Genomic DNA, 12,817 nt, shown 5'->3' with positions numbered 1-12,817 from the left:
CCCGATATAAGACGATTTTAATCTTTTTAACCCCCGATCCAAAAAGAGGGGTGTTATAAGTTTGACGTGTGTATCTGTGTATGGCATCGTAGCTCTCAAACTAATGAACCGATTTTAATTTAGTTTTTTTGTTTGAAAGGTGGCTTGATCGAGAGTGTTCTTAGCTATAATCCAAGAAAATCGGTTCAGCCGTTTGAAAGTTATCAGCTCTTTTCTAGTTAATGTAACCTTCACTTGTTGGGGTGATATAAATTTTTAATTTACACTTGTATTATAAATTGATTAAAAAAATAAGTTATAGCTATTCAAAGACATTTCTAAATCCGTTGGTATATTATTATTTTACATATTGATTTGTTTTTCTTTTTCAGGATCAGCAGTCAATTTATTCAATCAACAATTATTATTACGATTCTTTTTAAGCTTAACTAATGGGACAAGAAAACTGTTTAAATTTTTGTATAATAAAGTGCCATATTAACCTGAGTACCTTATTACTTTTATTTTCCACGAAAAATAAGGAAATGTTACTTTTCTCGTGAAAATGTTACATTTTGAGATGTCTCGTGTTACAATTGACTATCTGCCACTGGCAACACTGGTCTAATTAGTAGTTAAAGTAGACTGAATCAAAATTACTGTTTGTCACTTTCTATTTCATAAACCACAAGCTTAATTTATTATAATCCGCCAAAACAGATTTTGTACGTAAATACATCAATTTTTGAAGTTGGTCATGATCAAATAAGAAATGTGTCAACCTTAGCTAGTGTTGTTATGGATATCCGTAACCGTAACTGAATCCGTAATAAAAGTTTTGGATAGTTTCGGATAGGGCGGAGTCTAACTAAATACTACACTCGTACGAATTAACTGTGCACTCCGCTGGAATGCAACACCTTCATCAGTTCACATTTTACAGTTCCTTAAAAAATTAATATCCGTAACCGAAACTATCGGATAATCCGAAATAATTTAATATCCATAACCGTAACCGAAACCGATATTATTTTTTACCAATAACCATATCCATATCCGGATCCGAAATTATATATCCATAACATCCCTAACCTTAGCCTAGGCAATGCTAAGTACACTTATTTGGAAAAGTAACACCATATAAAAATATAACGTTAGTAACATAAAGTTTAAAACTAAACCCGACTGCGATCGTCTTAATAAACGCTGAAATATTATATTAAAATTGTTTTTCTGTCGCTTTGTATATTTTAATGTTGTAGTAGATTTATATTCATGAACTCAGAATTTTCTCCTCTTTCATTTGACATCCCACTCGATACAATAGCAAAAAAAAAATTTAGAAACCCCCACATTTTTTTAAATAACATCTGGTAAGTAAATTTTTGTCACTAGGACTTTTACAACGAATCAATTGACACCTCATTCATCAAAATCGGCCGAGTAGTTTAGGCGCTACGGAACCTAGACACAAGCTAAAATCATAACCCTTCCTTTTGGCTTTGCCGTAGTCGGGTAAAAAATTAAGCCATGTTTATTCTATAAGTTTAAAAGCCTCAACCAGTCAACGGTTATAGGAGCGGATTGAAATCCGATAGATCGGCGGTTCAAACCCCACCCGTTGCACTATTGTCGTACCCACTCCTAGCACAAGCTTTACGCCTAGTTGGAGGGGAAAGGGGAATGTTAGTCATGATTCAAATGGCTAATATTCTTTAAAAAAAAAAAAATTGGTTGTCTGTAAAGTCGGTTTACAGACGATAGTTGAACGTGACAACAAAGGCCGATTGTGCTTCTTTGTCGCTCGTTCCGCGCTCTCGCTTGCACTTCAAGCCTTACATGGAACGCCTCAGAGCGAGGTAACGCCGCATGAGTCATGTTATTTCGTGCGTGCAGCCGGCTCTATCGAATTATAAGACGTTGTCACGTCAAAAACCCCTATTCTCGAGCATAATGTAATCATTTCTCTTTATTTTTTCGTCTCCTTGGTTTCCTGGCAGGTCTTCTTCTTTGACGCAAACCTTCGGCATGGAGTACGCGCCGGATAGTCACTACTGATGTATCAAATTCACATGCAAAACGCTCAGTTGGGATGAAACCATTCGTCTCATATTCGTGGACCATAAGATTTCGTTGGGACTCTGTGATGAGAGGCGGCCTTCCAGGTCTCTCACGGTCCTTCAGAGTACCTTCGGCTTCAAATCTCTTCACCCAACGACTCACCGTGTTCCTCTAGAAAGTAAAGAAAGCCATTACCCCCCCTATCTGTACAAGTTATTATAAAACTCTCTTTTTAGGGTTCTGTATCTCAGAAGGAAAAAAGGAATCCTTATAGAATCACTTCATAGTCTGTCTGTCTGTCCATCTTATCCATACTAATATTATAAATGCGAGAGTGTGTCTGTTTGTCTGTCTACCTTTTCACGGCCCAACAATGTAACCGATTCTGACGAAATTTGGTACAGGGTTAGCTTATATCCCAGGGACAGACATAGGCTACTTTTTATCCCAGAAAAGCAAACAGTTCCCATGGGATCTTTAAATCCACGTGGACGAAGTCGCGGGCATCCTCTAGTCACATCACACTAATATTATAAAGGCGAAAGTTTGTGTGTGTGTGTGTGTGTGTGTGTGTGTGTGTGTGTGTGTGTGTGTGTGTGTGCGTGTGTGTGTGTGTGTGTGTGTGTGTGTGTGTGTGTGTGTGTGTGTGTGTGTGTGTGTGTGTGTGTGTGTGTGTGTGTATGTTTGTTACTCCTTCACGCAAAAACTACTGGACGGATTTGGCTGAAATTTGGAATGAAGATAGATAATATCCTGGATTAGCACATAGGCTACTTTTTATCCCGGAAAATCAAAGAGTTCCCACGGGATTTCGAAAAACCTAAATCCACGCGGGCGAAGTCGCGGGCATCGGCTAGTATTAAATTAATTTAATTTTTCAAAGACTATACCAATTACCAAGTGGGGTATCATTTGAAAGGGCTTTGTAAAGTAAATTTTTTTTTCTGCTCCTCTTTTTTGTATAAAATGTAGCTTATGTCACCCGGATCATAATAACAAATCGATTGACACCTCATTCATCGAAATCGGCTCAGCAGTTAAGGCGCTATGGCGGAACACACATAAATATAAACCTACATAGACAGCTAAAATTATACCCCTTCCTTTTGACTTTGCCGTAGTCGGGTAAAAAAATAACTTACAGATAAGCCCATTTCTCTGGCAATTTGCGATATATTCAGGCCATTCCCATGCAAGGTCACAATTCTCGCTCTGGCTTTCAGACCTATAGCTTGGTGTTTTACACCTCGAGTATCTGTAACAATTTAATATAATATTTTGTATTTTAGATGATTTAGATAATTTAGCTTAGTTTAACTTTACTTTACTTTAACTTAATCTCCATCTTATTATATTTTTTAAAATTTATAACTTAGGTATTTTTTCATAGTCCTTAGGTTAGCTATTATATTATATTTTATATTTTACTGTACGACTTATGTTTATGTTAATGCACGCTGTGATTGCCCGTAAGTGGAGTTGCATAAGAGCCATAGAATATACGGAATAACATGTATAGTTTAAATGTGTAACTCTGTGGGCGGTGCTAAGTAAATAAATAAACAAAACAACACTAATAATAAAAAAAACGATCGTCGATACCGCAAAGCCTTAGACTAAGGTCTTCATCAGTGCGTCCTGCCTGTGATGACGTATGGAGCAGAAACGAATGACCTGAAGAAGGTGGCGGGGAGCGGGTGGATGAGGAAGGCGGAGGACCGTGTTTGGTGGCGCGCTCTTGGAAAGGCCTATGTCCAGCTGTGGACGCATACAGGCTGATGGATGGATGGATGGAATAAAAAAACACAAATTCTCAAAACTATAGTCTACTTTTAGGGTTCCGTACCTCAAAAGGAAAAACGGAACCCATATAGGATCACTTTGTTGTCTGTCTCTCTGTCTGTCTGTCTGTCCGTCCGTTCGTCGTGTCTTTCAAGAAAACCTGTAGGGTACCTACTTCCCGTTGACCTAGAACCATGAAATTTGGCAGATAGGTAGGTCTCATAGCACAAGTAGGTAAAGGAATAAATCCGAAAACTGTGAATTTGTGGTTAAATCACAGAAAAAAAACTAAATGTGTTTTAATTTTCAAAGTAAGATAACTATACCAAGTGGGGTATCATATGGGGTAACTGGCACACCAGTTTGGCGAGATATAATATTATAGATTCTTGTTAAAATTTTTTGATTAAATAAATAAAAAAAAAAAATGAAAGACCTGTACATTTTAAAACAGATTTTTATTTAACCCTGTATTGAGTGAAGTGGTCACTGACCTGCATTTGGAGGCGAGTGTGCGGACGGGCTCGAGGCCTGCTTCCGTCTGGCCTTCCTGTAAAACATATCGGAATGTATGTGTGTCTACTTAGATACATATTTTCTTTGATTATTACAATATTGCAATCTTAATCATCTTTAATTAAATTAAAATGCTCCTGAAAAAAGCTTATTATACAATCGAAGATTATGTAAATGACAAAAAAGCTTCGATTTGACTCGCTCCAGCAATACAAGGCGCTTCAATTGCTTGTATACAGTATGGCATATTATTGTAAATTGTACATTTGAAAAGAGCAACCGCCGAGTTTCTAACTGATTCTTCTCGGTAGGAACAGCATTCCGAACCAGTGGTAGATTATTTTGACGATTCAAAAGCACTTGTAAAAGTTTAATTGAATAAAAATAATTTGAATTTTAATTTGAATTTAATTTAATTTAAGATATTTGGTGATTGTCATTTGGCGTAAACCATAGGTCGGCTGGCGGTCCGGATAATCGCGAATCCGGATGACTGAGGACCGGATAATCGAGTCTCTACTGCACTTTGAAAAATGTTGTATTGTGAAATAGTATTGGTAGGTATACTCAATACTGACTTTTTTTCTTCTTTGTACTTGTTATCAGTGAGGCGTGGAGAGTGTGAGGAGCTCATGGCTGTATGAGGTTTGCGGTCTTGAGGCACTTCACAGTCAAAGATCCCACCAACTTTCTGCCAAATCAAATTCAAAATCATTTATTCAAAGTATGTCCTATTGTACACCTTTCGTTTGTCAGATTTGTTAGATTTGAAAGATGATATTATTGTGGTGATAATTAATTACGAATACGGGACCCTCGGTACGCGAGTCTGACTCGCACTTGGGCGGTTTTCTTAGATTAAAACTCTCGGATAACCTCTATGCGTTCAACCTGTGTTTGTCCGGGTAGGTTTTGGGAGGACATTCCAATAATTCAATAACTAGACAAGTGTAAATTAAAAATTTATAACACCCCCGACAAGTGAAGGTTACAGAAACTAGAAACGAGCTGATAACTTTTAAACGGCTGAACCGATTTGCTTGGATTATAGCTAAGAACACTCTCGATCAAGACACCTTTTGAACAAAAAAAAAACTAAATTAAAATCGGTAAAAGCTACGATGCCACAGATACACACGTCAAACTTATAACAACCCTCTTTTTGGGTCAGGGGTTAAAAATATTTAAATAACACCTGCTTTTCTGAGTGACGCTTATAATAGTGTAGACTCTCACCTGGTCATGCATGCGCATATGTTGCATGTACGCATGTTCACTGACAAACTCCTCAGAACAAAGAGAACTTGGGAATGGACCACTTTCATACTTTAAAGGATCTGGCATTTCAGACACTTTAGTTTCCAATATCTCACTTTCGGATAAAATTTTGTTGTTACCAACCAACTCATCTTTGACATTGTCTGCAGTATTGTCATCTTCCTCTGCCACTTCCATGTCTTCATCAACTGGCGAGTCATAACTTTCTTCATTCTTCACCACACTAATATATTGGATTGGCTCTGATTCTGTCTGTTTGTCTGAGGAGTCCAGTATGTACAAGTCGCAGTGGTCAGGTCCTAGCGTTGTCACCACAAGATCACTGTTTAGCTGGTTCTTTGTGTGGTTTATCATCTTTATATGTTGTCTTGTTATCTGTTGGGCATAACTTTGATGATTGAATAAATGCATCATTAATGATATTATATGGGGAAAAACAAGTTTTAAGGCAAAGGTAAAAACTATTAAGTTTAATATTATAAGTTAAGAAGAGGATACATAGGCTGCACTGAAAGTATCGGGAATGGAATATTTCCACTGTCTATTATATGTCTATTATATTAAAATCTTTTTAATTGAAAACTCCTAGGTTTTAAAAATCGAATACCATTTATTTATTTAGAAAAAGATTCTCGGTTTTGCCACAAGGTCTTGTCAAACTTGTTTAGTCGTTGAGAAAATGGAATTGACTCGAGAAAATTCTAGAGCGATGATTTATTATGACTTTCGAAGTGGTTTAACACAAAAAGAGTGTGTCGACCGGATGATTTCTGCATTTGGTGATGAAGCCCCATCTAAAACCACAATTTATCGCTGGTTTGCTGAATTTCAACGTGGACGTGTCAAGCTCAGTGATGATCCCCGTCAAGGTCGTCCAAAAACTGCAGTCACCCAAGAAAACGTTGATGCTGTGCGTAAGCTGATTGAGGAAGATCGACATGTGACATACCGCGAAATTCAGGCAACTTTAGACATTGGCATGAGTCAAATACAAATAATCTGGCATGAACAATTAGGTGTAAAAAAGTTGTTTTCCCGATGGATACCTCATTTGCTCTGTGAAGAGCAAAAAGCGGCTCGCGTTACTTGGTGCACCAGAACTCTCGAAAGATTCCACGCAGGATCCTCAAATGCTGTATACAACATCGTATCAGGTGACGAATCCTGGATATACGCGTACGAACTCGAAACAAAAAACCAGTCACGAGTTTGGGTGTTCGAAAATGAGTTACAGCCAACAAAAATTGTTCTTTCACGAAGTGTTGCAAAAAAAATGGTGGCCACGTTTGTCTCCAAAACCGGCCATGTTGCGACTATTCCTCTTGAGGGACAAAGAACGGTTAATGCAGAATGGTATGCTAGCATTTGTTTGCCACAGGTCGTTTCTGAACTCCGTAAAAAGAACTGCAACCGCCGCATCATCCTCCATCACGACAATGCGAGTTCTCACACCGCGCACAGAACAAAAGAGTTTTTAGAGCAAGAAAACATAGAATTATTAGACCATCCGCCGTACAGCCCCGACCTAAGCCCTAATGATTTCTGTACTTTCCCTAAAATAAAGAATACATTGCGTGGTCAGAGATTTTCATCACCTGAAGAAGCTGTGGACGCCTACAAAACGGCCATTTTGGAGACCCCAACTTCCGAATGGAATGGTTGTTTCAATGATTGGTTCCATCGTATGGAAAAATGTGTCAAATTTCGCGGAGCAAAAGCAATAAATACATTTTTAAAGAGTAATGTTGTGTCACTTCCTTGATTCCCGAAATTTTCAGTGCCGCCCTCGTAAAGGAACACCTACTTAGGGACTCCCTAACTGAGTATCATGCATCATAATAAAATTAATAATTAGTGTTTTTGTGTTTTCTTCAATTTTTATAATAATGTGTTCATTTGTGTTTGCTTAGTAAAGTAGGTATTACCCGTGCGCATTAACATGGCACCTGGCTCGAAAACAATCCCTCCTCCCAACCCCCCGCGCGATGCCCCGCTCTCGCCGTTCCGCTACTGGTCTCGCACGGCGCGGCGGCTCGGCGAGAGCGGGACATCGCGCTGGGAAGTGGGAGGAGGGTTGCCTTCGAGCCAGGTGCCATGTTAATGCGCACGAGTTATAGGTTTAAATGAATATTTAGTACAGTTTATTATAAGTATAGATGAAGGTGTATGGATAGTTAAAAAAAATATAGTACTAAGTAAGTTATTTACGTAAAATTAAGAGCGCCACCTCGCCAACAAGCTGGCCTACCAGTTTGGCGAGCTACAAAATGTAAAATCCATGTAAAATTATTACGAATAAATAAATAAATTTAAATAAAAATGTAATGTTTTAACTACTCACAAATTCATGTTTTTCAACTAAGTCCATCATCAGTGCACGGGCTCTCAAGCTCTTGTCTCTGAATCTACTAAAGTTTATCAGTCTTTGAGCACATTGTCCGCAAAGTGTTTGTTTTAGGTTTCTTAGATCATACAACTGAAACAAAATCACACTAGTATTATAAAGTTTGTCTTGTATGTGTGTGTGTGTGTGTGTGTGTGTTTGTTACTCTTTCACGCAAAAACTACTGCACGGATTTGGCTGAAATTTGGAATGGAGATAGATAATATTCAGGATTAGCACATAGGCTACTTTTTATCCCGGAAAATCAAAGAGTTCCCACGGGATTTGGAAAAACCTAACTCCACGCGGGCGAAGTCGCGGGCATCGGCTAGTATTACTATAATTAAAATATTCGAACTTTGCTGTACATGTCGCTGCCCCGTGTGTAAGCAAATCTGTAGATTATGAATCAAAAACTTACTGGATATCCAGTTAACATTTTATATGCTTCTTCCAATTTGTGTTCACTCATTAGAAACAGCTTGCTGTCAGTGTCTAGGCATATCATGCAAACCTGGAAATATAATCCATACTTAATATTATCCATCCATACTAATATTATAAATGCGAAAGTGTGTCTGTCTGTCTGTCTGCTACCTTTTCACAGCCCAACAGTTTAACCGATTCTAACGAAATTTGTTACACGGTCAGCTTATATGCCAGGGAGGGACATAGGCTCCTTTTTATCCCGGAAAATCAAAGAGTTCCCACTGGATTCCTAAAGAACCATCTGCTTGACCGATTTGTTTGATATTTGATACCCAGGTAGCTTACATCTCTGTTATTGACATTGGCAACTTTTTATCCCGGAAAATCAAACAGTTCCCACGGGATCTAAATCTAAATCCACAAGGATGAAGTTCCCGCAACGCACTCATACAATCTGATTATAGTCGGCAAATGACTGATTGCAGATAGCCTAGAAATATCAAAAAAAAAAAAAGGATGAAGTTGAGGGCATTCTCTTGTACTATACACAGTGAAAATTTAGTGGTTCGAGAGCCGTGGCGAAGTGAATTGCCTCAAGCAGTACTATCCATTTCGACCATTTATATTAACCCTAGTATTAAAATAAAAAAAATTGGATCTAGAAATTATTGTTTGGGAAAATTCGCGAACCAGTAGTAGTAGGTCGCTTTGTCTCGGAGTGGCGCGGGCGCTTGCACTCGGAGCGGCGCGGGCACTTGCACCGAGAGCGGCGCGGGCCCCGGCACTCAGAGCGGCGCGGGCATCTGCACTCAGAGCGCATGCGTATTCGCCGCCTACTACTAATGTTTCTCACAGATTCGAGTTTGTGTCGAAATATTTTTTTTATCAAATAATTAAAGTGCTTAGTTTTCCAAAACAAACAATTTTAGTTGATAGTATTGCTTAAGGGTAGTTCAATAGCCCTGGATCTAAAACCACTAAATTATCACCATGTATAGTGTTTCTGTATTACTGTTTCATACAATGATGCAACAGATATGTCAGAAAAACAGTATATTCAGATCATCTTAGCATCTCATTGCTGATCTATATACACATGATCTGGCTTAGCTACCTTTGATTTACTTCTTAAGAAATTAATTCTAGTATCAACTAATTTGTGAGAATAGAAGAATACTAGAATTAATTTCTTAAACTAGACCCTTTCAAGTAAAGATTTTTATACAAACCTGTGAGGATGATACTGCCATTGTCGCAATTAAAATACCATAAGCCTACTTTATCGTATTAGTTTACAAATTGCGAAAAACCAAATTAAATTTGAATTTCGCGGGCAGGCCCATCTCATGCCCCTTAACAATATATAACATCACACTAATATTATAAAGGCGAAAGTTTGTATGTGTATGTGTGTATGTGTGTGTGTGTATGTGTGTATGTGTGTGTGTGTATGTGTGTGTGTGTGTATGTTTGTTACTCCTTCACGCAAAAACCACTGGACGGATTTGGCTGAAATTCGGAATGGAGATAGATAATATCTTGGATTAGCACATAGGCTACTTTTTAACCCGGAAAATCAAAGAGTTCTCACGGGAATTTTAAAAACCTACATCCACGCGAACGCAGTCGCGGGTATCAGCTAGTGTAACATAACACTGTGAAGTTACCTGCACTATTGAAGGAATAGCACCAGTGCCAATCTGCTTTAACCCACTTTCTGTTTCATGAATGTCGTCATCAAGAAAATGCTGCGAGCAGACCATCGCAGAGTCTAACAGGTGACTGTCTTGTATGCAGAGAGCTTGAAGCCAAGCAGCACGGAGATGCGCCTCACTAGGTAAACTGGAAATTGCCACTTAAGATAGAGAATAGAATAGAATAGATTTTTATTCAAATAAACTTTTACAAGTGCTCTAACTTAGAATCGTCAAATAATTTACCACTGCTTCGGAATGCCGTTCCTACTGAGAAGAACCAGCAAGAAACTCGGCGGTTGTTCTTTTCAATTGTTCAATTTACAATTATATTCCACTAGCTGACGCCCGTGACTTCGTCCGCGTGGATTTAGGTTTTTCGAAATCCCGTGGGAACTCTTTGATTTTTCGGGATAAAAAGTAGCCTATGTGCTAATCCAGGGTATAATCTATCTCCATTCTAAATTTCAGCCCAATCCGTCCTGTAGTTTTTGCGTGAAGGAGTAACAAACATACTCACACACACACACACACAAACTTTCTCCTTTATAATATTAGTGTGATACTATACAAGCAATTGCAGCCCCGCATTACTGGAGCAAGTTAAGTCCATGCTTTTTTATCATTTACATAATCTTCGATTATATAATATGCTTTTGCCGGGAGCATAGTTTTAATGGATTTTTTAAACTTTTGTAACTACTGGCAATAACCCTATGACCCTTCCTCAACACAAGATAAAATTGAAAACTAAAACCTGACTGCGATTGTCTTGATAAACACTAAATATTATAGTAAAATTGTTTTTCTGTCACTTAGTATATTTTATTGTTGTAGTACATTTATATTTATGAACTCAGAATTTTCTCCTCTTTCATTTGACACCCCACTCGATACAATAGCACAAAAAAAATTTGGAGAACCCCACTTTTTTCATGTAACATCCGTTAGGTCAATTTTTTTGGTATAAAATATAGCCTATGTCACCCGGGCCTTTACAGTGAATCGATTGACGCCTCATTCATCAAAATCGGCCCAGTAGTTTAGGCGCTACGGTGGAACACACAGAATCTGGATACAAACATACACACATACATTACATACATAGACTGCTAAAATCATAACCCTTCCTTTTGGCTTTGCCGCAGTTGGGTAAAAATATGTTCTAAATGCAAGTTCAACCTTCTATTTACAAAGGGTTTCGTACACAGCGTAGGAGGAATTCATGTCATAACAAATATATAGAACTAGTGGATGCCCGCGACTTCGTCCCCTTGGATTAAGGTTTTTAAAGATCCCGTGGGAACTATTTAATTTTCCGGGATAAAAAGTTGCCTATGTCAATTACATGGATGCAAGCTACCTTGGTACCTTTCATACAAATCGGTTACACCGATGGGCCTTTAAGAATTCCGTGGGAACTTTTTGAGTTTTCCAGATAAAAGGTAGCCTATATGTCCTTCACCGGGATGTAAGCTAACTCCGTACCAAATTTCATGAGAATCGGTGTAACTGTTGGGCCGTGAAAAAGTAGCAGACAGACAGATAGACACACTTATATATTTTTATATATTATACTAGCCGATGCCCGCGACTTCGCCCGCGTGCATTTAGGTTTTTTGAAATCCCGTGGGAACTCTTTGATTTTCCGGGATAAAAAGTAGCCTATGTGCTAATCCAGGATATTATCTATCTCCATTCTGAATTTCAGCCAAATCCGGCAAGTGGTTTTTGCGTGAAGGAGTAACAAACAAACATACACACACACACACACACACACATACAAACTTTCGCCTTTATAATATTAGCTAAGTGTGATTATAGTATAGCTAAACTCACGCGTGAAAACTAATCCCCTTAGTATCTGATGTGGACACATTGGTGGAAGTATTTTTGCAGAAAGGCACACAACAGCGCATTTTGTATTATTTTTACTTTCTCCGGCCAAAACCTTCGCGGCAGTGAAAGTGACTACTATTAAACTTTGAAAGATATATTACTTTTTACTTTACGCAAACAATAATAAATTAAAATACAAAGAAATGCACTTATTTCACCGATTTTTCAAAGTTAAGTAGCCCGTGCTGAATTGTGCTTCTTTTCTGCAAAGAGTATGTAATCACTACGTTTTATTTTACTGCAGTTTTCGGGTTTTCACCAAAGACAAGAGTATTTTTCACATTGGGTTTTCCAGTTTTCACTTTTCACTTTTGTTTTTTTTTTTAAATTTATTTGACGGCCCTAGATATATCCCTTCTTTAAAGTCGGTGACCACAGCATAATATATACATATATTGACTAATCTATGGACCACAGACAGTGACACACCACGACACATACAGACTAGTCTGTGGTGACAGCTGACTCAAGTCTCAGAGCTTAGACCACCCTCAGACCTCAGACAAAGAATCAAGATGGACTCGACATCAAAATAATAATACCTTGTTAGAGCAAGGTAAGTGTATGGAAAAGCTCTAGTGATAAAGACAAAAACACATTTTTTTGCCTGTCATAGTTTAACTTTTTTTGTTTGGTTGGCACAGTTGTCATCTGTGCCCAACAAGCCTCTGTGATAGTAATTTATTGCGAATATCACGAGTTTTAATTTAGTTTTCTGTTTTAAAGGTTCTTTCACTCTTTTAGGAAAAAAAATTATAGTTACGGTATTTTTACAAAAAAGAAAACAAATCTATTT

General features: G+C 38.0%; 1 protein-coding gene and 1 long non-coding RNA gene across 2 annotated transcripts; both read right to left on the bottom strand.

Annotated features, from left to right (window-relative positions):
- Window positions 1–639: 639 nt before the first annotated feature.
- On the bottom strand, window positions 640–1,242 carry LOC123879612. Its single transcript, XR_006799041.1, has 2 exons — window positions 1,072–1,242; window positions 640–761 (listed from the first exon to the last, which is right to left on the bottom strand). It is a non-coding gene; the product is annotated as an uncharacterized LOC123879612 (long non-coding RNA).
- Window positions 1,243–1,808: 566 nt separating this feature from the next.
- On the bottom strand, window positions 1,809–12,286 carry LOC123879605. Its single transcript, XM_045927396.1, has 9 exons — window positions 11,962–12,286; window positions 10,096–10,270; window positions 8,421–8,513; window positions 7,958–8,092; window positions 5,575–5,991; window positions 4,917–5,029; window positions 4,317–4,372; window positions 3,183–3,295; window positions 1,809–2,211 (listed from the first exon to the last, which is right to left on the bottom strand). The coding sequence occupies exons 1-9, from the start codon at window positions 12,039–12,041 to the stop codon at window positions 1,939–1,941; spliced, it is 1,455 nt and encodes a 484-aa protein (XP_045783352.1). The 5' UTR covers window positions 12,042–12,286; the 3' UTR covers window positions 1,809–1,938.
- Between the last annotated feature and the right edge of the window lie 531 nt (window positions 12,287–12,817).

The sequence above is a fragment of the Maniola jurtina genome, chromosome 28 (assembly GCF_905333055.1).
Source record: "Maniola jurtina chromosome 28, ilManJurt1.1, whole genome shotgun sequence".
NCBI lineage: Eukaryota > Metazoa > Arthropoda > Insecta > Lepidoptera > Nymphalidae > Maniola > Maniola jurtina.
The sequence above is the reverse complement of the archived record's forward strand: the minus strand, read 5'-3'. Positions and strand labels throughout refer to the sequence as shown.

Bases quoted from the DNA above. Each gene is read 5' to 3' on its own strand.
- LOC123879605 (XM_045927396.1), bottom strand. From the start codon at position 12,041: ATGCGCTGTTGTGTGCCTTTCTGCAAAAATACTTCCACCAATGTGTCC. The intron at 10,271-11,961 runs GTGAGTTTAGCT...GGCAATTTCCAG, and splicing joins AAGGGGATTAGTTTTCACGC to TTTACCTAGTGAGGCGCATC. The intron at 5,992-7,957 runs GTGAGTAGTTAA...TATGCCCAACAG, and splicing joins TAGTTGAAAAACATGAATTT to ATAACAAGACAACATATAAA.